At 41.1% G+C, this 26,978-nt stretch overlaps 1 protein-coding gene across 10 annotated transcripts in view; it reads right to left on the bottom strand.

Moving 5' to 3' along the window:
- Positions 1–26,978, bottom strand: part of LOC126919089 (dystrophin, isoforms A/C/F/G/H) — a 434,304-nt gene that overhangs the window by 386,696 nt on the left and 20,630 nt on the right. For 9 of the 10 annotated variants that reach the window (XM_050727761.1, XM_050727759.1, XM_050727760.1 and 6 more), the window contains 9 exons: positions 25,064–26,467; positions 24,643–24,867; positions 23,925–24,440; positions 23,219–23,856; positions 22,675–22,822; positions 22,162–22,275; positions 21,883–22,059; positions 21,699–21,806; positions 21,217–21,328 (listed from right to left, as the gene is read on the bottom strand). In XM_050727761.1, coding sequence (XP_050583718.1) covers positions 21,217–21,328; positions 21,699–21,806; positions 21,883–22,059; positions 22,162–22,275; positions 22,675–22,822; positions 23,219–23,856; positions 23,925–24,440; positions 24,643–24,867; positions 25,064–26,467 — 3,442 coding nt within the window. The remainder of the gene's footprint in view (positions 1–21,216; positions 21,329–21,698; positions 21,807–21,882; positions 22,060–22,161; positions 22,276–22,674; positions 22,823–23,218; positions 23,857–23,924; positions 24,441–24,642; positions 24,868–25,063; positions 26,468–26,978) is intronic. The other variant, XM_050727763.1, reaches the window with a different exon arrangement.

Consider the following 26,978-nt stretch of genomic DNA (forward strand, 5'->3'; position numbering starts at 1 on the left):
ATCCTCCCCTAAAAACGGATACACACAGAGCACAAAGCCGTTCGTATTCGGATCACAGACGACGACGACGACTGCATTTGGTAATTAAACGAGTCGAGTCTGGTTGGCCGGCTGGTCATTCGGTCTGGGATCTGTACACGATGCCCACCGATAGCACTCGCTTGGTATTTTAATCGTCTTGGCAACCGAGTTACTCGCACGAGCCTCGATTCTCTGCCACCCGAAAAATATGTTGTCGCGTCCGTGCAATGTCTCTACTCCGTTTTTTACGGGCGACGCGACGATGGAGCAACGCGTAACCTTATTTTTTTTCGAGATTCTACAGTGTACACGCGCGCATATTATGCTTCGCGACAGACGTATATACCCTGCAGCTTCTCTGTTTGTTAATCGCGAAATAAATCGGGGATATTTAGGTACATTTGTATTCTTATGAGCACGATCGACTTAATTAAACGTGTCGGCATTTAAATTTTCCAACTGGTCTTTCATTTTGAATATTTTGTACATTTCCAAGCGTTAAAATTTCCTACAAACGTACAGGAGGCGTGTCTATCAATCGTAATAAAATTAAGCAATCGAGTAAAAACGAACAGCTCGAAGAAATAGGAATCCGAGGTAAATTGAGATAAAACAGTCGGCGCTAATCTCGTTGAAGGGTGAACTTTTTCCGTAAACCAATCAACCGTAACCCAGAAACGTAACGATAGTTCCGGTATCTGAATCGCCTTAACCGACACGCCAAGTTCCGAATGGATCGGAACACGAGAGAAAAGAGACAGAGAGAACTAGAATGAAAGTTTCACGAATTTAAAACGGGCCGCTCTTCCCTCGTTTCTCGCGGGACAATGATACGGCTACGTAAAAAGAATACCTCGAACTATACCTCATTGATTTTCTACGAGCACGCCCATGCAATAGTGCGACCATTGTTTATGCCGTATCTCGGGTGGGTGATTTTCAGGGAAGAATCGCGCATTGTTTTAGCCAAAGGCAGAGAGAGGAGGCCGCAAAGGGGATTTGTCGGGTATTGTCCCTCGAACTAGCGCGAAACTAGTCTATTCTATCCGTGCCTGTTTCCAGCCGCCCAACTGCTTAGTTCCATTAGCGCTTCTATTTTCCAAACGAAACTCTCCGCCGGTGCGATCCGCGCTATCGAATTACGTGTCGCCGTAATAAATAACCGGAACCGTTCGGTGGATTAAAGTATTTCATCCCCACGTCGCACCTCGCGTGTCGATACAACGCAGAGGCGTATCTTATCGAGGTCGATGTATCTTTGGAAACCTGGGACGAGGATGGTTACAACCTCGCTAACGGCGCAATCAACTTTTGAGGGCTTTGAACGCGTTTCGCGTTTAAAAGAATGTTAGAAATAAATTTCAAGTAAAATTAAATTGTATTTTATTTGTCGATTGTTCCGTAATTTATCGCTTTCTACCCACCCAACTGTTACAACGTGGTCAAATGTGAAAATTGTTTCGTGTAGCGTACTCGTCGATAAAAAGCGTAAAAGGAACGAATTCTAGTATATAGGTAAATCTGCGGACATTTTGCATTTTTCGTTTCATTAAAAAACAAAGAGACCTCGATTCCAAAGAGTTTCACCGTAAAAAAAGATATCGAAATCGGTAATCTGCTGTGCCACGCAAACAGAGTCCACGCTGTAAATTATTCCAACAATGATTTCACGATTTAAGTATTTAACGACTAAAAGATTCATCGGTACGTTAATCGATCGTTAAATAAATCGTTGTATTTATTCGTTATTAATCACCTACCGAAAAAAGCCACGTAAAATATCGCATATACACTTTCAGAACTGTCAAGCGAATCTATTCGAATACGGTGAACGTCGCAAATTCTATTGTCTTTATTTCCACGTAGCGTGGCTCGTTTTCCATCGACCGCGAAACGGTAGCGATAATTAGAACTTACGTGGAAAGCTGGCCGCGAGCAATCGGGCCACTCTCTCCAAGCGTAACCCGATCCAACGTAGGAGATATATAAAGCTTTCATCGGGCACAGGGCGAACGTTTAATTCAACACAATGGCAGGGTCGGCCGGTGCAGTTCTGTTGCATTCAACGAGAACGAATCGATGCCGCGTTTCAAATCGGCAGTACTTTGAATAAAACCCGTCCAGCCGGGGGTACAAAATGATGAGATGATTAATGGAAACCCCGTCATAAAATTCAGACGCCCTTCGCCGCGAATCCCACTGTCGGATGGCCTGATTCACGGGCAAGCTTGGTAAAACGAACGCCCGCGGCTTTTACGAGGTGCTTTCCTTTTTTTTCTTTTTTTTTTTTTTTTTATTTCGTAGGATTTTAATGACGCGCCCTCGAAAAAAAAGAGGACGAAGAAAAAGAACGGGGAAAATCGGGTAATCCTTTTTACACGCGCACGATCGAGCAATTCGAATTAAAAGAATCGCGACCGTGTCGTCGGGATTACTCTGTGTTCGAAATAAATCGTATCGACTTTGCCAAGTACAATTCTGACAAAATTGTTCCGCTAAATAAGATCTTAAATATTGCGTTTACTATCGGATTATCATTGTTTTCTTCCTTTTTACGTATCGCATTTACGATGGTGTTAACAACGTGTATCCGAATGTTTCTTTAGTTTTGGCAGAATGTATTTCAATTACGAAATTGTGGATAAACCGAAAGGTAAACTTTGGAGAACAAGCGGAAAATAGACGATAAACCTATGAAAATAATATCGTTTTGTATGAAAATATTCATCAACAAATTGTACGTTAAGTAAACGATATTTTTTCTTTTTTTTTTTTTCATAGGAAGGAAAATTACACTAACGAAACGTACAACACATGCAACGAATCGGTGATCCGATGATACGCAATCTTTTGAAAATATCCCCAGGGCCACCGAAAGCGATATTCCTGCTGTTCGAACGGTATCAGAAAATACGTGACACAGGGAATCAAAACATCGAGACATTGTATCGATATACGTCTGTCTAAAGATTCATTTCCGGGGGCAAGGAAACGCGTGATCGCCGCGTAGAAGCGATTTCATCCCCCGTCTTTGCCTGTCGTAAGTAACGTTGCTTTGAGACTCAACATGCGCTACCGTCCCACGAAAACATTTTACTTTGGAAAGTCTTGTTTTCTCGTGCTGGCAAAGCGAATGTATAAACGCAACTGGCAGCGGGCAGGCGCTGTCGCGTTTATTTAAGGAAGCTGAAAGGGCATACGCACGTTGAAGCAAGAAGATGCAGGAAAATAAAAGTAGCCAATTTCGTCGTACTTCGAACTGCTAAAATTCGTGGCAACGCGCTCGAAATTATAGGGAATGTTGGTGAGGAAGGAAGTTGAAGAGTAGAGACGCTGGAAGCGAGCAAAAAGAACACGACAATGCCGAGAAGCTTGCGACTTCGAGCGTCTTAGGTACTTTGGAGAGAGTAACGAACGCGGCCATTGCGCGCAAATGAGGCAGAAGGAAAAGGGATGCCGGGCATTCGAGAAGAAAGAAACGAAGAGGAAAGTTTGTCGCGAAATTAATATCAGAACCGGCTAGCTCTACACAGGTATCGTTCCGAATCGCCTTTTTCAGATTTAACGCTGCTGCCGAAATCGGCTAAAGCGAAATCGATTAAAACCGCTACGTAAATAAAGCGAAGCAATTTCTGTGTCAGGATGGCTGATTAAATTTGTATTAAAAAGCTAGCGTCTGAGCGTAATTAACGCGATCGAGCTCGCCGTAAAATGCATTTTTAAACGCGTCGATACGAATTCGTACGAATGGAAGGATTATTACAAATTCGTTGCACTCGTTTCGCGATCGCACACACGCGCCGTTCGTTTATTCGTTAAATTTGCGGAAGGTGTTGCGCGACTACTTAACCTCCTTCGATTTACCATACGAAATACGGAAACGAACGTGGAAAACAGACTCCGGGATTTCGTGCGAGAGACGGGGGCCGTTCGAAATTTCCGCGGAACGAGCACACAATGCAGCCAGAACTGAAACGCGCTTACTTGGCTGATGTACCGCGATAACATCAGCAAATCCGAATTAACGTGGCACGTGATTCGCTTTAGCGCGTTAAGTGTTAAACTAATTGCATGGAACGGGCCACTGTCTACGGGAGATTTACTCGCGGTGAACGGGAGAATTTTGTTTGTGCCGGAATATCAACGCCACCGAACAGAAACGAGGAAAATCGCTAGTTTGCCGGGCGTACAGAGACGGATGGAAAGTGGAACAGTCAGATGGAGGAAAGGAGTCGATCGGGAAACGTCAATACCGACGTTCTAATTTTCACCGCTTGATAATTTAATCGACACCAGGCTTATCCCGGCGGTCGATCTCTACTCGGTCATCGAATAAATTAATTTCACGTTATTACGGGCGGCACGTGAATAATCTATCAACCTAGAATCCCAGTTAATAATGTAGCCGTTGGCGTCGATGATTAAACGAGATGAGACGTGCCGACGTTTCGACCCCCACGCACATTTCACACCGCGAGTTCCAGCTCGAAATTTTCAAACGTAATCGATCCAACGCAAATATTTTATTTGCCTATTTAGCGACACGGCCAGCATTGAAATTCCAAGCGGGCAGAACCAGTGACACGTTGTTCCACTCATCCGCTGCCCGTCCCCTTAATTAGAAGCTTCGTCCGAATCAATTAATCGCGAATAATTACCCGTTACAAATATTAGTCGTAGCCATGCTGTCTACAGTACGCGTACGAAACAAAGTATCGGTTAAAATCCGACGAATTTGTATAACGCGTGTACGTAATACATCGTTGCTCGATGATTTTTCGAAGCTTCATAGTTCGCCAGAAAGAAACGATCGAAAGCAAAGTCAGTACCGGGATTTCGTTTTCGCGTTATTCGATGGATGCATCGATGAAACGTTGCGAAATAGCTGGTGAAGCACGACCATTGTCTTTTGAGCGAGTAACCAGCCGAACTTTCGACTATGAGCCGTGCATACGAATTGTCGAATATGAGCCGCGCGTCCATTCAGCCGGCTCGATATACAGAGAGTCGTGAAAACCTGATGAAAGCGAAGGAAAAACGAATGGTAGGTCTACGTCTTATTCAAACCCGTCTACCAGACCGAATTAAACCGATAAGATTAGATCCATTGGAGTCACGTATCGGTTTTTTGTGTCTCGCGCATCTCCGCTTCCGACTTATTCCTCCCTTTCCTTTAAATCAACCGTATCTCGAAATATCCTATTAATATACGAATATACTCTGTCAAGGGAATTATCCGGCAAAAGCTATCACGTTAATAATTCGTGTATTTATCTGCAGGGCAAAGTGTTTTTCTCGCTGTAATAGCCATTCGTTTTGATTATTCGTTCGACACGTGTATTATACATGGAATATACGTCGGACGATCGTATTTCCTACCGAGCATTTTCATGAATTTGCAAACTCGTAACCCGCGTGAAACGTAATCGAACCTATAAACAGAGAGAAACGGAAAACCGCTGGAAATGTCGGGACCACGAGGTGCCGGCTGCGCTCGCAACTCGAAATCGACGTCCGGTAAACACAGCTTCTCGTTACTACTCCCACTACTTGTCTCGCTAAGAAGCAACACCATACACGCTCTACTGGTTATACTTACATGGTATATTTCATAACAAAGCCACGCGACTCCGAGAGAGACGCGGCACACGTTTGCACGCAGTGCACACACTCGCAAATCGCAGATCACCCACCAAAAGAAACGAAAGCACGATCAACCGGACGAGCTTAGGCGTATCTAACGAGTACCACGACACGGACAAATATACACGCGCCAGAGGACGACGCTTCACGCGCCTAACACGGACGAAATGCGGACAAACGACGCCGAGATGTTTTTATCGCGTCGAGATTCTCGATGCTGCGACGGAGAACGCGGTCGCCTATCCGCGGGAACTTCGATACGAGGGAAACAAGGATTTATATTCGATGGACGTGTCGTTACCCCTTGGCCGTCCAGGGTCGTACTGTGTTTTACCCCGTCGCCCCTTTCTTCGCGAACCCGGCTGCACGAGAACGTGGCGAGCGCAAGCGCCGTTTCCACGCGCCAGCGAAAACCTCGTCGACCCTCCACGGGGGTTGCTCCCGCGGTCAATGTCACCCGACATCCCTGACTCCGGCTCCTGACACCGAGATATAGCCACTTTAGAGCCAGACGGCCCGAACCGGCCCATTTTCGACACCGATCTCGATCACGATTTCTCGGGAAATTTCACGTCGATCGTTTTCCACCGCGAATGCTACTATAGAAACGCTAACGCTTCGATCTGTTGCTTGCACGCGCAGCGTAATGTACCTAGACACTCCCGATCAAATACCTCCAGGCACCTCCCATATTTATCAACTCACGTGGATTACGAATTTTCAAGTGGTTCCAATTATTTAGGAAACTAATTAACGCTTAGCGATATTTCTTCGTATCTTCCGACTATCGTTGTCGCGTCGATAATTTACTTTTCTATCGATGAAGAATGATTTATCGCGATAGAGGGTATTTAAAAATGTATAATTTATGGTGCGCGTGTGTGTAACGAGAGCGTTCGAAGAACGTCGCTAGATCTTTCGGCGATAAAAATTTGCCACTAGGAGCAATGTTTTACAAGTGTTTCGAAGTGTACCCTGGCTGTACCACAAGTACAACAAGAGTCTTCGAGTACTCCGACGAATCAATAATATTCTTCCGAGTTCGTTTTTACCGTTCGCAGTTGTAACAATTTTCTCTGTAACTTTTTAACTCCTCACAAGGAACCGATCTTTTCCCTAGCAGCTTAGTTTCGCGTTATCTAAGGTTCGTTGGACTTTCAGATCTATTTGTCTTCATAGGTCTAATGGAACGGTTGAACGCATCGTGTACCTAAGTAGTTACCTAAGTTTTAGATATTCTTGGCTATTTTCGATGAGAACAACGTTAGAAGTTCTTCGCTTACCTTTCACATTTTTTAACCAAGCCTCTCCGACTTCAAAACAACGACTTCTTTTCTCCTTTTGATTTAGAAAGTATTTAATACAGTAGATTAATACCAAATGAAAAAGTAAGCTGCTTAAGAGTCTGCCAGATCGGATTACAGCGACGATCAAGGTTTGATTTAATCGGATCGCAAAATCGACGTCGTTCGAAACGTTTCCTCTCTGGCCTCCATAAATTATTCGATTACCGGATCCGCCTAAACACGAAGAAACAAGCGAAACGAGTGTCCAATAATCGCAACTTGGACGTGATAGGAAGCGATCGGCCATCGGGCAACTTTAACGCGCAGAACAGACGAAATTGACGTAACTGGTCGTCGTTATAACTGAATGTTAATCGGTGCATTTAATATCAACGACTTGAAACCGAAATAATTAATTCCATTCTCGAGGACAGACTATTAGACGTTAATTCGCCGGACCGTGACGAACTCAATTTGCGAAGCGTTTCTAGCGGAAATCGTCCCAGTCGGAGCAAAGTGCTTACAGTCGATTAACGGGATCGACGTCGTCTGGCGTTGCTCGTTCGTTTCGACCTTGCTGACAACAACGCCGTTTATGCATGCGATACACGTGAATTATAACCCACCGTATCCTACGTTTCCGCGGAACTCGAATCCAATTCAAGTTTACTACGATCCTCGGACAACGCTGTTAAAACTCGCACGAAGTCGATTTAGTCGAACGTAGAATTTTTCTGTATCTGCCCGAATCGTAACAATCGTTCGATCTACTTTTACGAGAAGAGTAAAAATTCTACTTTTTTGGTTATCACCAGGAACGAGAGGGGAGTGCGTTAATCTGCCAGCGAGGCTCGTTCGATCAACCCAGTAGCGATATGCAATTTTCTGTTCGAAGAGACCAAATATTGGAGCTTCTTCTCGATGACTTTAACCAGTGGTTGCATTCGTTCTACCGACCATTTTTTCTCTTCTTTTCTTTCGGTGACAACGCTAGGCGAACGGAGGTTGAATTTGTATCGAACAATCGCCAATATTCTACGGTAACAACGATATACGCTCGACCCAGATTACACGATCCTCGATGAGAAATTCGATTCCATGCAGCCCTGTTGAAGCTGTCTTCGTATCGGAGACACCGACTATTTTTTCACGATCAATATTTGCAAAACAGCGGACGTACCGCGGCCATCGAAATTACTCCGCGAGCACACACACGTCACCGAATCACGTCATTGCTAGAAAAGAAGCATACAACGGAAGCAAAATATTCATTTGCTATTTTTTCTCAAATTTTCTATTTTTTATTCGTTCGACGCGTTCATATATTTCTGAAATATTGGGATCGCTTGCGTGGAAAAATCAACTGTACGCGAATGAAGATGATGAGAAAGCTAAAGCGCGATAAGAACTAGAAAAAAGGAAAAGGAAGAGAACACGGTGAACGAGCATTGTAATCTACGGCGCGAAAACCGTGGGAAAGCTTTTCCCTGATGAAGAAGAACTTTTCTATCGTGACACAGAGAGCAGCCAACGAGACATCGAAGTGAAAATAATTCAGCAGCGTTAAAAGCCGAATCTCTCGTTCGGAAGTTACCGAAAATGGAAAATATCGGAAGAAAAACTGAAAACACCACAGACTTACGCTTCGTAAAGAACGTTGCGAGGTTTTAAAGTTACGCTGTTCCCTTAAAAGGAAACGATAAATTTTCTAGGGGGGGAAAAAGAGCGTACCGTGGTGTTACGATCATGAACAGCTTTCAAATATAGCTCGTTTCGAGAGCAAACAAACGAAACTGGCATCGAGGAACAGAAGGATTCGAGAAAAGAATTATCAACGTCGTCGTCCGACTTCTATCGTCATCGATAATTCCGCGAGAAACGACCGTCGTATTTCAAACATCGCTATAAAAATTCACCGGTTAATGAAAAACAGATGGGAAGATTATAATGAAAAGGAGAAGAGAAAAAAATATGAAACTCGCGATAGTACTACTGGCTGTGGAAGAATACTTTGTCCCCGAGCGTTCTAAAGTCGTCCTTTCTGTTACGGCTTCTGTTTCACGGGTTAGCGATAACGCGATTTTTCTCGGATTTCCCTGGATTTCCTGCGTAAGAGAGACGAAGAGAGAAAGGAAGAAAAACAGAGATAGGATTCAAGGCACGAAGAGAAAGCAGCAAGATGTAGAGAAGCAAAGAACCAGAGGGTGGCACGTGGAAAGGCGCCAACAACGGGGCGCACGATTTACGAGATGTCCCCAGGGAACGCACTGATTTCAAATGTTTCCAACGTCTCACCTTTACCTTCTTCCCTCGCATAACCGTGCCAATATCGAGAACGCTTTTTGGGCCAAGAATATATCGCGTTATGATACACGCATTTCGTACGTTAAATTCGATAAACCGATTGAACGAAGCGAACCTTCTTAATTAGCCAAACGAATGCTAACTATCCGATCCGCATACGTTCGAACTCCAAGACAATTTCCTTCTTTTATCTTTAATTTATTCTTTTATTCGATAACTTCTCCTTTTTAATATTTGCAAGACGATTTTTTATAATATCATTTTGTAGGAGCAAATGAATCTATGCTTAGCGAGAAGTATCGTAATTGTAGCGACGAAGAATCCCCAAAAATCGATCGACGAAAAGGAAGGACGTCTCGGTACTGTCAGTTCCAAGCTGAAAGATTATCGATCACTGGCCGAGCGTGGAGCGAACTTCTTGGTCGACTCGAATCACAAGCAGCGCTCATAAGTCGAGCTCCTTCGCCGCGATAAATTCACGCGGCGCACCTGCTACCATTCGTGGCACCCTCGCACGCATTCATCCTCGGCTGGTAGCGGACGAGAAGCGAAAAGGAAAGAACGAGGAGACGAGAGGAGAGCGGTAGCGTGTCAGTGTAAGACGGGGATTTTTCAATATGCTATTCTATGGCTTGTCGTAAGTGTAGGAACCGTGATGCGTCCCTCGAATACGTCCTCGAATAAACCAACACGCTACGAAAAATTGCTACCGTCTTTTTTACTTTCAATTCTTCCCGGCTCTTCTTGCTCTTAGTTTCTCTTCCATTTTTTTATTTTCGTCGATTGCTTTTCTGCAAATCAATTTATCTCGACCTGATTTTTAAATGCCGAACGAAGAGCGACGGAAAACGATCGACGATCCGCGGCGAAATTATAGTCGTCTATTAGAATTCTCGATTTGCGGGCTGAATTGAATTTAGAGCGGACCACCGCCACTATCGATATCGACAAATGGGTTTCAACCGTGCGGATAAAACGTACGTCAATCTCGTGAGATTTCCGTGAATCTTACGACCGGAGCAAAGTAAATGGGAAGTCCAAACCCTTTTTTTTCTTTTTTTCTTTTTTCGATGGTGCATTTTCCACGACACAAACGAAACGCGTAAGGAGGAACAATACGATCGCGCGCTACATCGAACAAAGGCTGAACAAACCGGACGAACCCGAGAAATGCGAAGCGTTCTTCGATTTACAGCCGCTGATGGGCGGTTAGCTAATATCCGTAGGTTGGTTTTTAATCTCGACCGAAGCACGCGTGATTACTCGGACAAGATTTAAAAAAGGAATGCCTCCGAGTCACAACAGCTCGAAGATTATTCCTGCGTGCTACTTTCATTTCCTCTCGACAAAAGACGCAAAAGAAAAAAGAAATACGCGCTCGTCTCGCGTTAAACGCGTTTACAAATTAATTCGTGGCAGCTATCTTTTTTATCGGGCAAGCAAAAAAAAAAAGAATCAACGCGTTACAAGCGCTTTTAATTAAATCCCTGTTTTATTTCACGAGTGCTCTCGAAGCACGGATTAAATCACGGACCGCATAAATCATACCTCTGGCTGCGATATCGGTCAGCATTTAGACCCAAAAATTCCTGCGACGTGAATGAAATACGGTCGACTGGCGGATTTTCCAAAGCGATTTCGAAGATCCGACCGTGATATCAAATTCTCTGCCATAAATGTTCCAATAATCCGGCGTCGCGATGCTTCCCAGCAACACCGCAAGACAGATTATGCAAGACCGACCTCTCGTTATGCTTGTGTTAGGATCCTCGGAACTGGCTCCGCGCTCACGCCATTTCCCATTAATCTTGTCCATTGTTCCCTCCGTGCGAAACTCTGGATTCTGGAACGCTCGCGTATTATTCCCCCGGCGCCGTCCTCGCCTATCCTCTCCGCGTACAATCGCGCCAACTTTTGCCGGGGAACGTCGCGAAATCCGACGACGAAACCCCCGTTCAAAAATTAGAAGCAACTACGCCTCGATGCTTTCGACGGTCTCTCGTCCAAAGGCGAAGAATAAACGATATTTCGAAATTACGCGATTAATATTTCGATTACTCGCAAGTAACAAGGATATTCCGATATCCTCGTCCGAAAATAAATACTCTTGACCCGATTTATATGAAATTTCTTTTTCTCCGGTGGTTAATCCCAAGTGGTTGATAATCGACGATAAGATAAAATCGAACGGATAATCTAAATTAAAAGTTTAAAGAAATATGCACAGATCGGATGCTGAAAAAGGAAGGCAGTTGGCCACGATCGTGCCGAATAATTACGTACTTTCAAAGAGAAGTTCGAGCGCCGACCTCGACCGCAGACAAGAATTCTAATTTCGTGCAATCGCTACCTGTTCGATGACGAAACAGGTCCTAACTTAACCGTAGACTCGTGCGAAAGTGGTCGCGTGCAAGTCAAATCAAAGTTTCCCTCTAACCCGATGCTCTTCGGGAAATATCCTTTTCCATCCCCTCGAGAAACTTGCCGCGCAAAGTTCCGTAGACGGACACGAGCGTAGCGAATTAATTACGTCCCAAGGTTTGGATACGAAAAGGAAACTATGCGACCGGAGAAGATCGAGAGGAAATAAATTTCAGCGAAAGATTGAACGAACGCAATTCTCGAGGATCGTGAACGCATTCCACGATAAAATGGCAAGGCGAGGATTCGCGATCGGACATCGTTCGAGCTCGCGTTGCTCGGACACGAAACGACGAAGCTAGAGCTAGTTGTGTCTTCGCGTTATAACGACATTAACGTCCGCCGGAAGCTATAAAAGTTATTACTAACACCACCTTAACGAGCGTCAAAGATCAGTTCGTTCCTAAGTCCAAGGTTAGCATCGTGACATTATTAAATTGCTGCGACGATTTAACGACTCGAACGCTACGTCCACGGTGTCTTCTACTTCTGCTTCGATGGGTCGAAGGAAATCGAGGAACACCACCAGGATGACGCGTTATACGTCCTTTAAACGCCGCTATGAAAAACTCATCGTCCGTGTAACGACGTCGACTATCATGGTGGACCTTCGTCACGGAGAAACGCTTGCGCGAGTACGTTTCAAATTCTCTGTATATCGGTATATTCCCAGATCTTACAAACTTACGCGTAATAAAATTATCGTTGTCCGTATACTAAGTATATACTGTACGTATACTAAGCGTCTGTATGCTACGATATTCCCAGGTTTACGAACTTACACGTAATAAAATTACCGTTGGCGAAACTTTCGTGTTGAGTCTGCTCTCGATTTATCGCGGAGATGTTCTCGAGCCAATCGTTTTATTCGTACAATCGCGTTCTGCAGCCTTCGCTGTCTAAACCATAGGCTTGCAAGAAAGCCTCGTACGCTTGACAAATCCAACTATCAGTCCCTCAACGACTTTCTCTCCTTTCCCTTCCAATCTTCCCTCTCTTTCCTTTCTTCCCTTTCAACGCTACGTTTTCGAAGAGACGGACGAAAGACTACTATCAGAGTCGTAAAAGAACGTACCAACTACGACCGAAAGTGATTTCTTTCGAAGAAAATTCCCCTGGTGGCTATGCGAATGAATACCTACGAAGGGCCGATAAAACGAAGCCTTACACGCCGCGAATTATTTCACGTAGAGACCGAACTCGACGAGCAAGTTAAACAAGAACCACGCGAATTCTAACATCGACGAAGTAACGACTCGAGAATGTATCGGGTTTGGACGTCGTATTACACTTGCGCGGCAGTGAACCCGCAGTGAAAACAGTAATCAAACTTTGGTTCGTAAAGGCAAAACCACCCCCGAGTCGGCGCGCGTTTAAGGGGGTTCGTCCCTCTGCATTGGTAACTTCTGCTTACCCGTCCTCCACGCGCGACTCGGATATCCGTACGCAAGACCGTAGACACACTAGACACGGTGTGTACGTAATACATATACGTGCACGGTAATTTGCTGGAGCACGTACCATACCGATAACATCGTCAACTTGATGCCCAGCTCGCACTCAAGTTACACCGCGGCTAAACTTTCCTGAGTACGCGTACACGTGTAAGAACTACGCGTGAAAGTGTTAACTAGTCTGCGTGTTTCGTTAATCGGTCCAATAATACGATCAATAAGTCTGGTTTATCGCTAGACAAGGTCTAACTGTAGGCTTTATCAGGAACCGGACCTATGACAATATATCGACTCGTTCGAATACATTTTACTAGTACAGGTATCAGTGTTAAAATTCCTCGTGGCGTTGTATCAATTATTCGAGTATAACTTTCTATGGACCGGCGCTTGTAAACGTTGTTACGTGATTCCCATATTGGATACATTTTACAAAACTAACGTTTAACCAATTTAGTCTTTCGTGTTGTATACAATTTTACGGTCCTAAAAACGCGTGACTTTAAACGATGCGAGAAGTGATAATTCACACCATCTACGAAACTCGTAGATTAATGATTTCTTCCAAATAAGAACAAACAAACCCGACCCGACCCGACCAACGATATCTAGCATTCCACTGCACGCTGGTTAAAGATAACACCAGGAACCCTCCGATCGTTCCAGTTCACAGAAGACAAATACATCCCTTGGAGACGCGGAGAATGAGTTACAATTGATCACGGATAGAACGGAAGGGCAGCATGATGCATCGTTCTGTTTGCGGAAAACAAGGGAAAACGGGACGCGGTCGAACGAAATCCAAGTTCCGCGAAGGTGAAATCAGCCCCAGGGCTGACCCCGGTTAACGGCCCTTGCGGGGATGAACCACGGCTGGCATTAGTAAGCTGGCTGCTTCCTATAGCATGACCACTAACTGCTACCCGGTCTTAATGGACCGTTTTACCCCGACCAACCGAACGACCTACCACCGTCAGATTACAAGCCTGACCGCCGTGGCTACGCTCGCTTAAACCGCCCCTAACTCTGTTCGTGTGCCCCTGTCGCCCCTCTATCGCCCTCTCCCGCCCTCTTCATCGTCGAGCAGCCCGATCGTCGGTACAGTAATGAACACGGCTTAGACAGCTTCGACCAGGACGAAACTGGAGAAATCAGCCGTCCTTCTTCTCCACCGGCGCCGCTAATTGTTACAGCTCTCTAACGGATCCGCACGATGCAATCGCCACTCCTATCTCGTTGCACTAATTCCGACCCGAAAATAGTCGACTTAACACGAGGATCATCCCCGTTGGGACACGACTCGCACTTTCCTGCAGTTGGACATCGGACTCGGATGATTTTTCGAAGAAATCGGACACGGAACTTGCGAAGGAACGTGGCAGGAAAGTCGAAGAAGAAAGGGATGCTCGAGTTTCGAACAAACGAGAAGCGTCGACGCGTACGTTCGGCGTGAACGTTTTTGATAACACAAAATAGATTTTACGAAGAGTCAACGATGCCGAATTGGAATTAAAATCGCAGGTAAGATGGGAAAATGGTCGGGAACGGCTTTAAACGAATAAAGAATATCGCGTATGAAGCGTCGATTAAAAGAAGATAGCAATACATGGGGCAATTGTGAAATTGCTATACCTAACCTTAGAATGTTATGACCAGAATTCCTGTGGAGTGGGACGAAATATATCGCATTTGCACGCAATTCCGCGCACGGAGTCACGATCATTGTCCGGGGCAAACACAACGATAAACGCATTTAAAATCGTGGAAGCGTTATTATCATTGAAATTACGTTAATGAGGGTCTACGTTCGCTGTTTGTGGAGCTCTTGACGATTCACTAATGAATTGCGATAAGAGAGGGTGAAAGAATAACCGGGTGGCGGGAGTTCGGTGTGGCGTATGAATGAACGAGTAAGCGTCGGTAACTCTATAGATCGGCGCGTGCTCTTCGTCGCGAAAAAGGCTAGAAAATAGGGAAAACAGAAAACGAGCAAAAAATCTAACCGAGAAGTCGAGATAAAAAGCAACGAGAGGCAAAACACTTGGGATAACTTAATCGTATTTTGTATGTTTCGTTTGCAGTTTTGTTCGATCAATTTACGTTGTTAAATTCTGTCTTTTCACATAGTTGTTAGAAAAGAGAATTTCCACGATCCACCTCCGTCACCATTTCTTGGAATGTTTTGGAAATTTCTTGGAACCTATGGAATATTCTATTGCCGTTTCTTCCACTTCCATTTTGTAAAATTTAAAGATAGTATTCGTTATCAATGTCTGATAAATCTTTACTTAGATCACGCTGGAATTGAAATATACAATTGCATAGACATTCACGGTAAAACGATGAGTAGATCCTTGATATTCGCGTCAAGAATATTTTACGTAGCATAATTTAAAATTTCAGTCGATGAAGGAAAGCGAGAGAGTAACTGTCCTTCCATACTTTTAGCTGACCGCTTGCGAAGCGTTCTTCAAAGATTATCCGGATCCGTACGCGTCTCACGTTTCGTCGGAGGACACGGCGTATCGAGAAGTTAAGGATGACAAATTCATGAACAAGAGAATATTCTGCGAGACTACAGCTACCTCCTCGTTGCTTGACTTGTTCAGGAAGCTGCCGAAGAAAACCCGGGTACCTCTCATCCAGTTATTTCAGTATCCTCGAGAACGTGAATCACTCGATCGGTTGAAAGAGAACCCTTTTCCAATTCGAGGACAAATTAACAGGTACTGATACTCGAGAAGTCTCCGTCATCCACCTGTACGCCAAGCGTTTGATCTCGTTAACGAGGAACCTCGAGCACAAGAACCTGACGGTCGCCTCGGAGACGACCGAGTACATAGCCAGCTACTTTCATACAAATAAAACTGTGATGACGCAGAGCACGATCGTTCGATCGTCCCTGAAAGGTCTCGCGGGTCGAACGAACGAAGGAATTTGCCACATCGAGGCAATTAGACACGGCAAGAAAACGACAAAGGTATGGAATAAAATATGTCGTCTGTCGAGTACGAATGATAACTAAAACGATAATCTTCACTAGCAACGACGTATTCTTAGGAATTCTTGGAACACAATGAAGCCACGCGAAGACAGGACGTCGCCTTCGATTAACTTCATAATATGGCTCTACGTAATTTATGCTCTGTTACACTTGTTGGTCTTTTTATTCGATTATTTTTTATGGAAGATTAAATTCCAAGTGGATTCCGCTTTACCGTATATGGTATATACGTTCGTAGATTACTATCTATATACGTAGCTTTGTAAATCAAATTATATTTTTATATACGAACGAATTTATAAAGCGCATTAACCACCGCCAGCAACTTGATATACAAGTTTTTCGCACAAGTAAAATGTTAGCAAGTAACGTTAGTACGATTTGGATGAACGCGTGCGTTCGTTTTGCGAGTGAAGTTTCTTGCTCGAATGCGAAGTCGAACGTATCTGGCGAGCAGAATGGAAACGGATATAAGAGGAATGCAAAGCTCTTCTCAGACCGACGTATCTCAGTCGGTTGAATGAATTTATTCGCTTCGTCTAGACCTAGACAAGGAACGTATTTGTATATCTATACGTTCGATCGATCGAATCATCTTACCTTTGAGACCGCGGAATGAAAATCGCGAATGCAAGAACAATAAAATGCTGTTCGCATACGGCGCGCTTGTGGAAACGATGAAAAAATTTTAACAGAAATATCTCTACCTTTTGCCAGATATTTCACGAAATTCTCGTATGAAACCGGCGAGTACGTGAGTGAATGAGAGTTAATGCAGCGAATCGATATCGAAGAAAAAAATGTAAATTTAAATAACAATTCCCACATTAGCCTTTAATACAAAATCTCATTGCCGGTAATGCGTGGTCACCATCGAGTTACATATTTCAGCGTCTAACGCAGGCCCCAAAAAACCATTATTTCACTCATCCATCCACCCCTCGTCATTCGTTCTCTACAACCTATGTACCCAGTGGGATTATATACACCACCACTGTCCTATATTACGCACCACCCACAAGCCTATCCTACGAGCATTCATGCGTGCCAGTAACGTATGGCACGACGAAACCACCCTATCAGCGTTGGAAGCTTTTTCGTAGTACAATAAAATTTCACGGCTAAGCTGACTCTTATTAGATCCCGGAGAAGTGCCCTTCTTCTTATTTTCCACGTAAATCCCTACCAACTTCCCTCGTCTTCTTACTTTCTTCGAACGCGTTGCGTATATTGATTGAAATCGAACGAAAAATTTAGTCCCGCAGTTGAAGGAAAATTCGCTGAGAAATTTTCGAAACGTTGCTCTTCTCTTTTCCTCGAAGCGAGCCTCCGAGCCTCAACGAATAAGCGAAACGATCCTTTGATTATATTCGGTCGGCGTTAGAAATCCCCGAATCGTCGAAAAAATAAAGCGTGTTCAACGATATTGTGTTTTTCTGCTCGCGGCCGAAAGACACTCTAGCAGCGGCGAGTTTGCGCGAAAGCAAATTCCGTGGAATAATCGCGCGGCACAAAGAACGCTATAATTCGGTGCACGTCGAAAAGCGATTTTCATCTGGAGATTCATTATTCGGTGGAGAGTTTGAAGGAATTATTGGCAGAGAGTAGAGGTGGAGTGGGGCCAGCGGTGACGGCATTTATGATGAAAAGGGCTGAATGCGCGCTTTGATATGCGAAATTCGAAATTCGGGGCAAGATAAATACGCGCGTTCTCCTGCCAAGAGGATTTTGTTCGATAGGAAAGCAGCACCGGTGAGAAATAATAGAGGGTCAGCTGCACAGGGCGGATGTCATTACCAGTCGCCGCATAAAAAGCTGTCTCTCGTACAACAGCCTGCTGCAATTAGCACAGCGTCATACAGTACAATCCCTGTGTCAGCACAACAGCACAACATCCGATATTTCTCATCCGTACGTGTCCACGGTCGCGCTGGAAAATTTTATCTGTATTTTTTATTGCCGCCACTAACGCGCCGCGTACAGCAGAAACACGATCCTACGAATTGTCCGAGTTCGATCCGCTATCGCGTATATAAAGAGATAAATATCGTTGCACGATGATCTATGTCTGCAACTTTCGCCCTACGATATTTTATATTTGCGTTAATTGTAAATTATCGTGCGCGATAACGTTTAACTTCTAATGCGCTAGAAAATCCGTATATTCGGCGAATTTACGTTTCGACCGTAATAAACAAATAAAAGAACAAGAGAAATAAAAGATTAAACATCTCTCGCGTCGACGGCGGACGCTAAAAGGCGCTCTGTAGGCCGAAAGTTTCGTGCGTTTCTTCTTCTTCTTTTTTTTTTTTTTTTTTTTTTTTTTAGCCTTTTCAATCCATGTTGCTACTGTAGGCAAAAAACGTGACCACAGGAACATGAAAGTCTTAATGAGCTCTCTCGCTAACGAGGAACGAGTTTGTTCAGGTGAACATCCGTTCCTCTTCGTCGACGTACACGCGCTAGGCTAGTTGAGAGCAGCTTTTCTGGGATCGGCGTAATTCACCGTTAACGTGATCACGGCTCACAATATATCCCGCTAATCGCGTCAGCTCGAATCAACCTACAATCCGTTTTCACGTCACGAGACTGCTAAATATTATGTTGCGCAAAAGCTACCAAAAGCTCATTCGGTTAATCAGCTTTATTTTCCCATGTACTGTCTGCGTTTACTACATACTACGTAACATACTACAACTCACTCGGTTACTCATTGACGCGCGAATTAACGAACATCTGAATATTTATCGATTAACAACGGATCCCTAAATTTCTAGCATTCTTGGCTGCATCGATATTCGCTAATACATTGCTGAATTTTTTTGATGTCGTCACGCATATTATTTTCTCATTATATTCCACTCCCCTTGTCTTATTTCTTAGAAAAAATTATTCAAGAGATTACTTTACTCTGTTCTTATAGAACAGTGCTATAAGAACAGAGTAATCGTAACAAACCAGAGACTCGGTCGGCTAATGTTACGCATTTGATCACGATAAGAGGCGAACCTCTGGGAGTGATTCGATAAGGGAAAGGCAGACGTATCCCTTCTCTGCATTCCTTAGGGAAACATAAAAAGAGACCGCCTAGATTTTTTCCCTAATCGATCGGGCGCAAGGAGAACTCGATTATCCTCTCTTACGTATCAAATCAATGAACTCCCAACTCCCAACGACTATGAACCGTATGAATTTCCATTTACATCGAACTCGCACATTCCTGATGGCGACAGAATGGAAAAGATACTAAAACGATTAGCGAGGGACACGAGATATAAAAGAGAATAATAAAAAATAATATTATTCCAGAAGATGGATCAAAAGCGCCAGCTTAATCCTTTTGTAGGCCCCCAAACTTTAGTCAAACGAGCTTGATTTCATCTAGATGTAACACCGAAAGGTCTGACAGAGGCGAAAGACAATGGAGGAAGGAAGCGTTGGAAACAGAGAACGAAGAAGAACAGAGAATAACGAAGCCTTAGCTATCTTCAGCCTGGTGGTGTTCTACCACGACTACATTAGGCGGCTTATCCGCTCATTATGCGGCCCGACGATCGCGCTTATACTACAAACCGTCGACCTTTCCGTTAAGCTCTCCGCTTTTGGATCAACAATCTCACGTTCTTCCTTCCTGAACCCGCCGCGATTAAATTCAACGCGATTCTGAATCATGCGCGCTGCTGTAAAATTTTAATTCAGCTGGTTAATGGTCCTGTACCCGACGAGGGCTTAAGCCTTTTAGTAACAACGAGAAATTTTAACGATTCTAACGTGCATTAACTCCTTCCAAATCTCGCAATCTCGTTTGGAAATCGGCCTCTAATTAAAAGACGACACTCCTAGCAACATTTATCAATCCTGTTTGTGGATTATGTACTCGTTTCTTTTTCCTTCTTTTTATTTTAAAATGAAAATGTATTTCTTACGTAATATTCTCTGCGATATACCGTTAACGTTGTTTCATTTTCCTAAATATACTTTTCCAGTACTTTTGTTAACGATAACGCGATTTCCTTCAAAGACGTATATTGCGACAATTAAAACGACGATTAGATCGAACGATCGATGCCTAACTATGGATCGAGTTGGAATTTCTGTGATTATTTATTTGTTAAAGTATAAACGAGAAACATGACGCAACTTTAAAATCGTACAGGTTTATTGCGTCGATTCGTTTTCTGTCAAAGGATTCGAGCACGAATCGTTAGAGTCCCCGATTAAAAGAACGACGACACGACGTAATTTATCGCCGTTGACGATTCTGAATGCATAAATCGATCGACGAACGAAAGTAAAAAAAAGGGAGTTCCACTACTCGGTGAAAAGACTGCACTTAACGTGGCGGATATATATCGTTGTACGGGATGGAGTGGAAGTGATATGTGGCCACGCTTACCGGACCGACTAAACGTACTATTTATTGTTCAGTTGCCAGCTTCCTCGGAAAATCCTCCAACAGTCGCAAAGGCACACAGTTAGCAAGAGTTAGAACGGCTTTCATTGCTATTGAATTTTTAAAGGCCAACTGCACGCGACTACTTTCTCTACAAATTGCCGATATAAAGAAACCTGTTACGTGTTTGCGAGATGCACTTCGGATATACTGTTTGACCAATAACATTCCATATACAAAATTTAAATTTGAAAGAATGTTACATTTAAAAAATATTTTACATCTGCTTTAGTTTTAAACACTTAGAGATTAGGAGAAAGTAGATACATGCTTATTTTAGACAAGTAAATTATAAAGATGTTTAAATATGGTCGAAATAAAAATGTCGAATTAAATAGCGGTTGAGAATTAACAAACATATTTCATATTCGATATACCAAGTCTGATTCTACTGTATCGAATAATACTCCATCTTACGGCAGACGCCGAAACTAGACAACCATCAAATTCAAATTGAACTCCTTTCCCGCGCATAGAATATGAAGCGCGATACGATATGAGGAATCATGCAATTAACATCGACATTAGCTAATACTAGTCGTTAAAAACATTGTATTTGCGTCGATATCATCGGAAAAGTTACATTTCTAAGATAATTTCTTCGTTTTAACGATCTAAATGTAAAAGACTCACCGATTCCTTGTGACGCCGGTCCAACTGCCACTGTAGTTTTGACCTCATGATTCGATGATTCTCCATTGTTCTTCACAAACTGCCAATCTTCTCTTAGCTTTTTCAATTTCTCCTATTAAAGACACAAGAGGTAAAACAAAATTGAACACGAAACAGAACACAAAGCTGAAAATAAAAATTATTAACGCACGGTCTGCCCGCACGCCAGACCGTTAGTTCGAAAACTGATTTGTCAGAGCGCCATCTTTTCGACTTTAATTTTTCTACAGAATTAAAAGTATGAACATAGTAACAATTACTTTTTACATAGTTGGTACCTCGTTGTAACGGAATATTCAAATATTTAAATAGTAAATCTTTTATGCAGATATAATACGAATTTTGAAACAGGCAAATAATTTGGTGAGTGAAAATTTATTACGATTTATTCTTTTTGAAGAAAATTATATTAAATTTACTATAATATAAATTATTCTACTTACTTGTAATTCTACAGAAATAGGCTGTTTCGCAGACTCGCATTCTTTTTCTAAATTAGTATAATTCTCTAATACATCTTTTACTTCCATTTCTCGGTCTTCGACCTTAGTCTACAATATAAAATGTTCTTAATTTATTTTCTGCATAAAATTTTGTATTGCATTAAATACATACTTTCACACTTACCATAACGTTACTAATAATTTCGGCTCGTTCTTGTTGGGATAATTCTCGGGATATATATATTCTCGTTCGGGTTTCCATAACCCACGTCATAACATTATCCAAGGTACAAATATATTTTTTAAGAGATGCAAGTTTATTTTCGACATATTCACGGTGACTGGAAAGGCTTGTGTTAGCCTGGAAAATTAATTTAAGTAAATTACTTAAATTAGAATCGTTTACAATTTTATGACACATAATATTTCGATTTATGTATTTCAAATAAATTTAATATGATACCTTATCCATATCTGCAAGTAATTTATTACATTCATCTTCTCCCGAAGGAATACCGTTTTGATTTATTAAATTCTGTAATGCTCTCTTACGGGAGAGAAGTTCCTCTTGCCTAGCCTAAAGATAATAATTATTTTAAATTAACATTTTTTATAAAATCCATTGTATGTAAAGAATATTAATCTAATAGTAAAAGGAGCGACACAGATCATTGCTATTTATGTCTTGGCACACTCTAGATTGTGCAGTCATGGTATGGAAGATATTATTAGGTTCAGTTTCAATTTATTTGATAACGTTATAACGGCTACTACTTCAAAATACATATTCTACGATCAGATATTCGATAATAAAAATTTATTTAAATCGTTTATAAAAGTAATAAGTAATTCAGCATAGTGAAGTTATAAACTAATATATGTTTTAAGAACATGTTAAATAATTACAGTGCCACGAATATTAACAGTACATCTTTATGAAAACTTTTAATTATTTTATAAATGTAAATAAACTTACCTTAATTAATGACAATCTTATTGATAAAGAGGTCTCATCTGAAGGATTTGCTGCTGACACCAATAAAGAATTAATTTGTTCTAAAATGTTATGAGCGCTTTCTAAGATTCTGCCTTCATTGTTCACTTTTTTTTCCATAGCAAAATTCCTTCAAAAAAAAGTATATAATTATTAAATACAATTTTAAAAATATAAAAACTATTCATGTACAAGTAACAGTGGTCTAATTTTTAAAAAAGATGTTTTCAAAAATTAAAATGTATAAAACAACGATATACAAAAAAACGTAAGTACAATACAATTTAAATTCTAGTTAATTCATGCTTCTTAATTTACATAGAGGTTATTCTGAGTTGATCACTACAGCACCAAAGGCAAATCACAACTGAAATAGCTCAGTAAGAGAAAAAGCTTTGCCTTCAATACTACATACATACCAAAAACTTTGAATTACTATTTCATGTATTAACACATGAAACTCATAAACATTATAAACAATCTATTTGATAAAGCAATATAGATTATTATTGACATTTTTACATACTTTTCTTTTCGTGTATTTATGTCTGTTACAATATTTTGCCAACGCCGCTTTATCGTTTCAACCGTTTCTCTTAGATCCACTATATCTTCAATTCTAGCACGACTTAAAATACTAGCACTTGAAACATTAATATTATTCATGGTTCGTTGCATTCTAGAGATCTCTTGCTCCAATTCAAATATCTTCGTTTTTGATATTTTATTCTGACCGAGAGAATTTAATTTTTTTAATGACTCTTCCGTTTTATCCATCCAGTCGGAAAACGTTCGACATGTGTTGCAAATTTCTTTCCACTTTTCGTGACATTTATTCCAACGATTATATCTTTCCACGTAACTTTGGTTGACATTTATCCATTCGTCCCGTAATTTATCACTCAAACGTCTAATTTGTTCGGCTTGCTCTCTTCTCAATTGCGAAGCAACATTTTCGAAAACAGTGTTGATCTCTTCAATACTCGGTTTTAGAATATTTAATGCGTTACTGATCTTTTTCAGACAATCTTCTTGACTCGAAAACATTTCGTAATCATCGCCATTCAATGGTATAGAATTTAGAGATCTTGTCACGGTTACGACAGCCTCTCTGATCTTATTGACTCTTGCAGTAAATTCTTGCATATCAACTCCTCCTAAATCCTAAAGAAGATAAGACCAATATAAACAAAACTCTTTAACCCAATCGAAAATGAGATGTATAAACATACCACTTCGACTTTCTTGTCTGTCACATGCTTGTCCTTATCCTTGCTACCACTAAATCTTTTGAATTGTGAACTAACTTCTTGCCATCTACTATTGATACTATATCGTATAGTTTCAGAATATCCAATATTTAATCTTTTCAATTCAACAGCCAAGTCGTTTAATTTTTTAATTTGTTCTTGTTTAGCATCAAATTCTATAGTAAACGATTCTAACTGGCCCTCGTAGTTATTTACTTGTTCAAGTTTCAATGGCACATCACGGAACCAGTCTTCAAACTCTGCTACTATGTTATTATACTGTCGTAGTAGTTCCTCTGCTCGTTGCGCTTGTGTGCGTCTTGTTTCTATTTCGGACATAACTTGGTGCCATTTACTTCTTAATTTATCTTGATGTTCATTTTTTATCTTCTCAGCCCTAACAGGATCGGATATGTGCACTGTCATGACTAGACCATCGCCTTTACTAATCAATGCTGCTGCATCTGGTGCAAGAGTACTAACTTCTGATTTTAGTACCTGAAATACGTACATGTATTAGGATTAGGAATATATATATACCTGAAATTACGGAAATATCGGGTTAAATCAGAAATATTTCTCCAGTTCTAGGATAGGAATGTCAATCCGTTCCGATTCAATTCCAGCTTCGGGTACATAAAATCGCGGGTTGTACCTGATATAATGTAATTTCAGATTTTTAGAGTAACACTATACAAACCTCCAGTCGCTTAGTTGGATCTTTTTCATTAGTAATGCCACCAATGCTCATCAACATGACATCCATCCTATGTAACATTCGTTGTGCAGCTTGTTCAAATTCCAAAATACTTTTCTCCAAGCCGGTTCTGGATAAACTAGTTGAAACTTTGAAAGACCTCTTCTCACTAGAAAATTTTACTTCTGCTTTCTGTTGTATTTCCTGTGATAATTTTTCAGCCTGTATCTATATGCAACAAAATTATAAAAAATTTTATAAAGTATTAAACTCCTTCATATTATGTTAACCTTCACCTATTATTATGTATCTACCAAATATTAAAATTATAATTGCAATTATTATGCACGAATTATATTATTAATAATACATAACATATACAAGGTAGATCTTACAATGGCAAGATATGTGTTATTAGAATTACCTTGCCCAAGAGGTGCTCAACATGCTCTCCTAAATTTAGATCTTCTCCATCTGAGCTGGAACTTCCAACATCAATTTCCGTGTCATCGGAAAAAATTAAAACATCATCTGTTTCTTTATCGCTTCCATAGAAGCTTTCACAATCTTCTAACGTATCGTCTTTTGAGATACTTCTAGTACGTCTGAATAACGATAATTTCGTGTTTTTTTCATCAACATTATGATTGATAGTATTACGTGATTTTGAAAAATCTGTATCTTTCTTCGATGTCAATTCTTTGCCATTACTGTGCTCTTCCCTGCCTTTTCTAGGACTGATCTCTGACGTGACAGAAAGATCAGCGGTACATTTTGAGTTTAACTTTGCGTTCATTTCATTATCTTCAAGAATAAGATATTCAGCTATGCTATCCGTATCTTTCCACATGGAATTTTTTTCAAATCTATTTACTTTACACGAAAATTGCGGACTTTTTATTAACTTGCGATTCGAAATTTGATTATCCGATGCGTTATCCTCAACATCTAATTTAAGAGTTAATTTTTTAATGCTTTTTGCCGAATACGGGTCTACTGTTCTTTTCTTTTTTAAAATAGGAATAAGTTCTCTTTTCTTATTAACAGTTTGATTTCCACTACTAACTGCACTACATATTTTTACCCTAGATTCTTTATCTTCTGTATCAGTATCTACTGACTCTGGTTCTGTTTCTGTGTCTTCAATAATCTCTACTCTTTCAACAACTTGTGGCATTAATCCTACACTGACATTCGCACTTGGTAATATTACATGATCTTCGGGAGATGCAACTGACTTTATTATTTCCATTTCTCTCACTTCAACGATACGGAAGGGATTCATCTGTGTGTTATAGTCGAACGGTTTTGAATCTGTAGTAATCAGTGTATTAGAAGAAACTTGGGAAAACAATGTGCTATTTTTCGACAAAAAGAATTCTTCATCGGTCATATACACATCTGTATCAGGGGATGAAGAAGGTGGATCGTCATCTATATGAACGACTTGTGGTTGAGAAGTTTGAACAACATCGGGTACAGAACTCATATCTAATTTTCGTCTAACAGTCCTACTAACATCTACGATTTTAGCTTTTACTTTCTCAGATTTTACGGAAGATTTCCGACTTCGATGAACGATATCAACTGGTGAACTTTCAGGTGTATGTATAACATTACATTGACTTTCATCAAATGCAGGATTAAGATATCCTATACCATATACCTCCTCATTTTCATCTATCAATTTATTTTCTTTTTTAGTTAGTTGCACCGAAGTTTGATCCGGCTGTTTAGACAATTTAGTGCGTCCATAATTGTCTCTCCCCTTAGTTTCTCCCACCTTACTTTTTATTAATAAATTGTCTGTGATTTTGTGGATCCATTCCTGTGAAAATATGATAGGTAACAGAAAATTCATGGACAGGCGTTAATTGAAAGAGCATTGTTAATAGTGTGACAATATCAAGCATGGCCAAAATGAAAGTGACAATGCATTTCATTGTGCAAACAAAGCTTTTTCTTTGCATGTATCCATCACCAGTATAAAAATTTGGAACACATTTCTGTTCATTCCTTATTCGTTGCTTTTGCAAATCATATTCAGACTTCTGTATAAAATTCTATACAAGGGGAGAGACAATATCATAAATAACTGATCAATGACAAGTATTTTCCATCCACCAAAGTCTATGTCTGCTTTTTATTATTAATGGCAGTATTATTTACATAGATAGAGACACCTCTTGGACAGCTCCATAACATTCACGAATATGTACCAATATAACTTATATATAATATTTGTACAATAATGTGTTAAACATGTACATAGTATTAACAATCAAACTTAAGAGGTAGAAATACATATAATTGATTTACACATAAATCTTTAAAAAAAC

This window comes from Bombus affinis, chromosome 8, assembly GCF_024516045.1.
Source record: "Bombus affinis isolate iyBomAffi1 chromosome 8, iyBomAffi1.2, whole genome shotgun sequence".
Classification (NCBI taxonomy): domain Eukaryota; kingdom Metazoa; phylum Arthropoda; class Insecta; order Hymenoptera; family Apidae; genus Bombus; species Bombus affinis.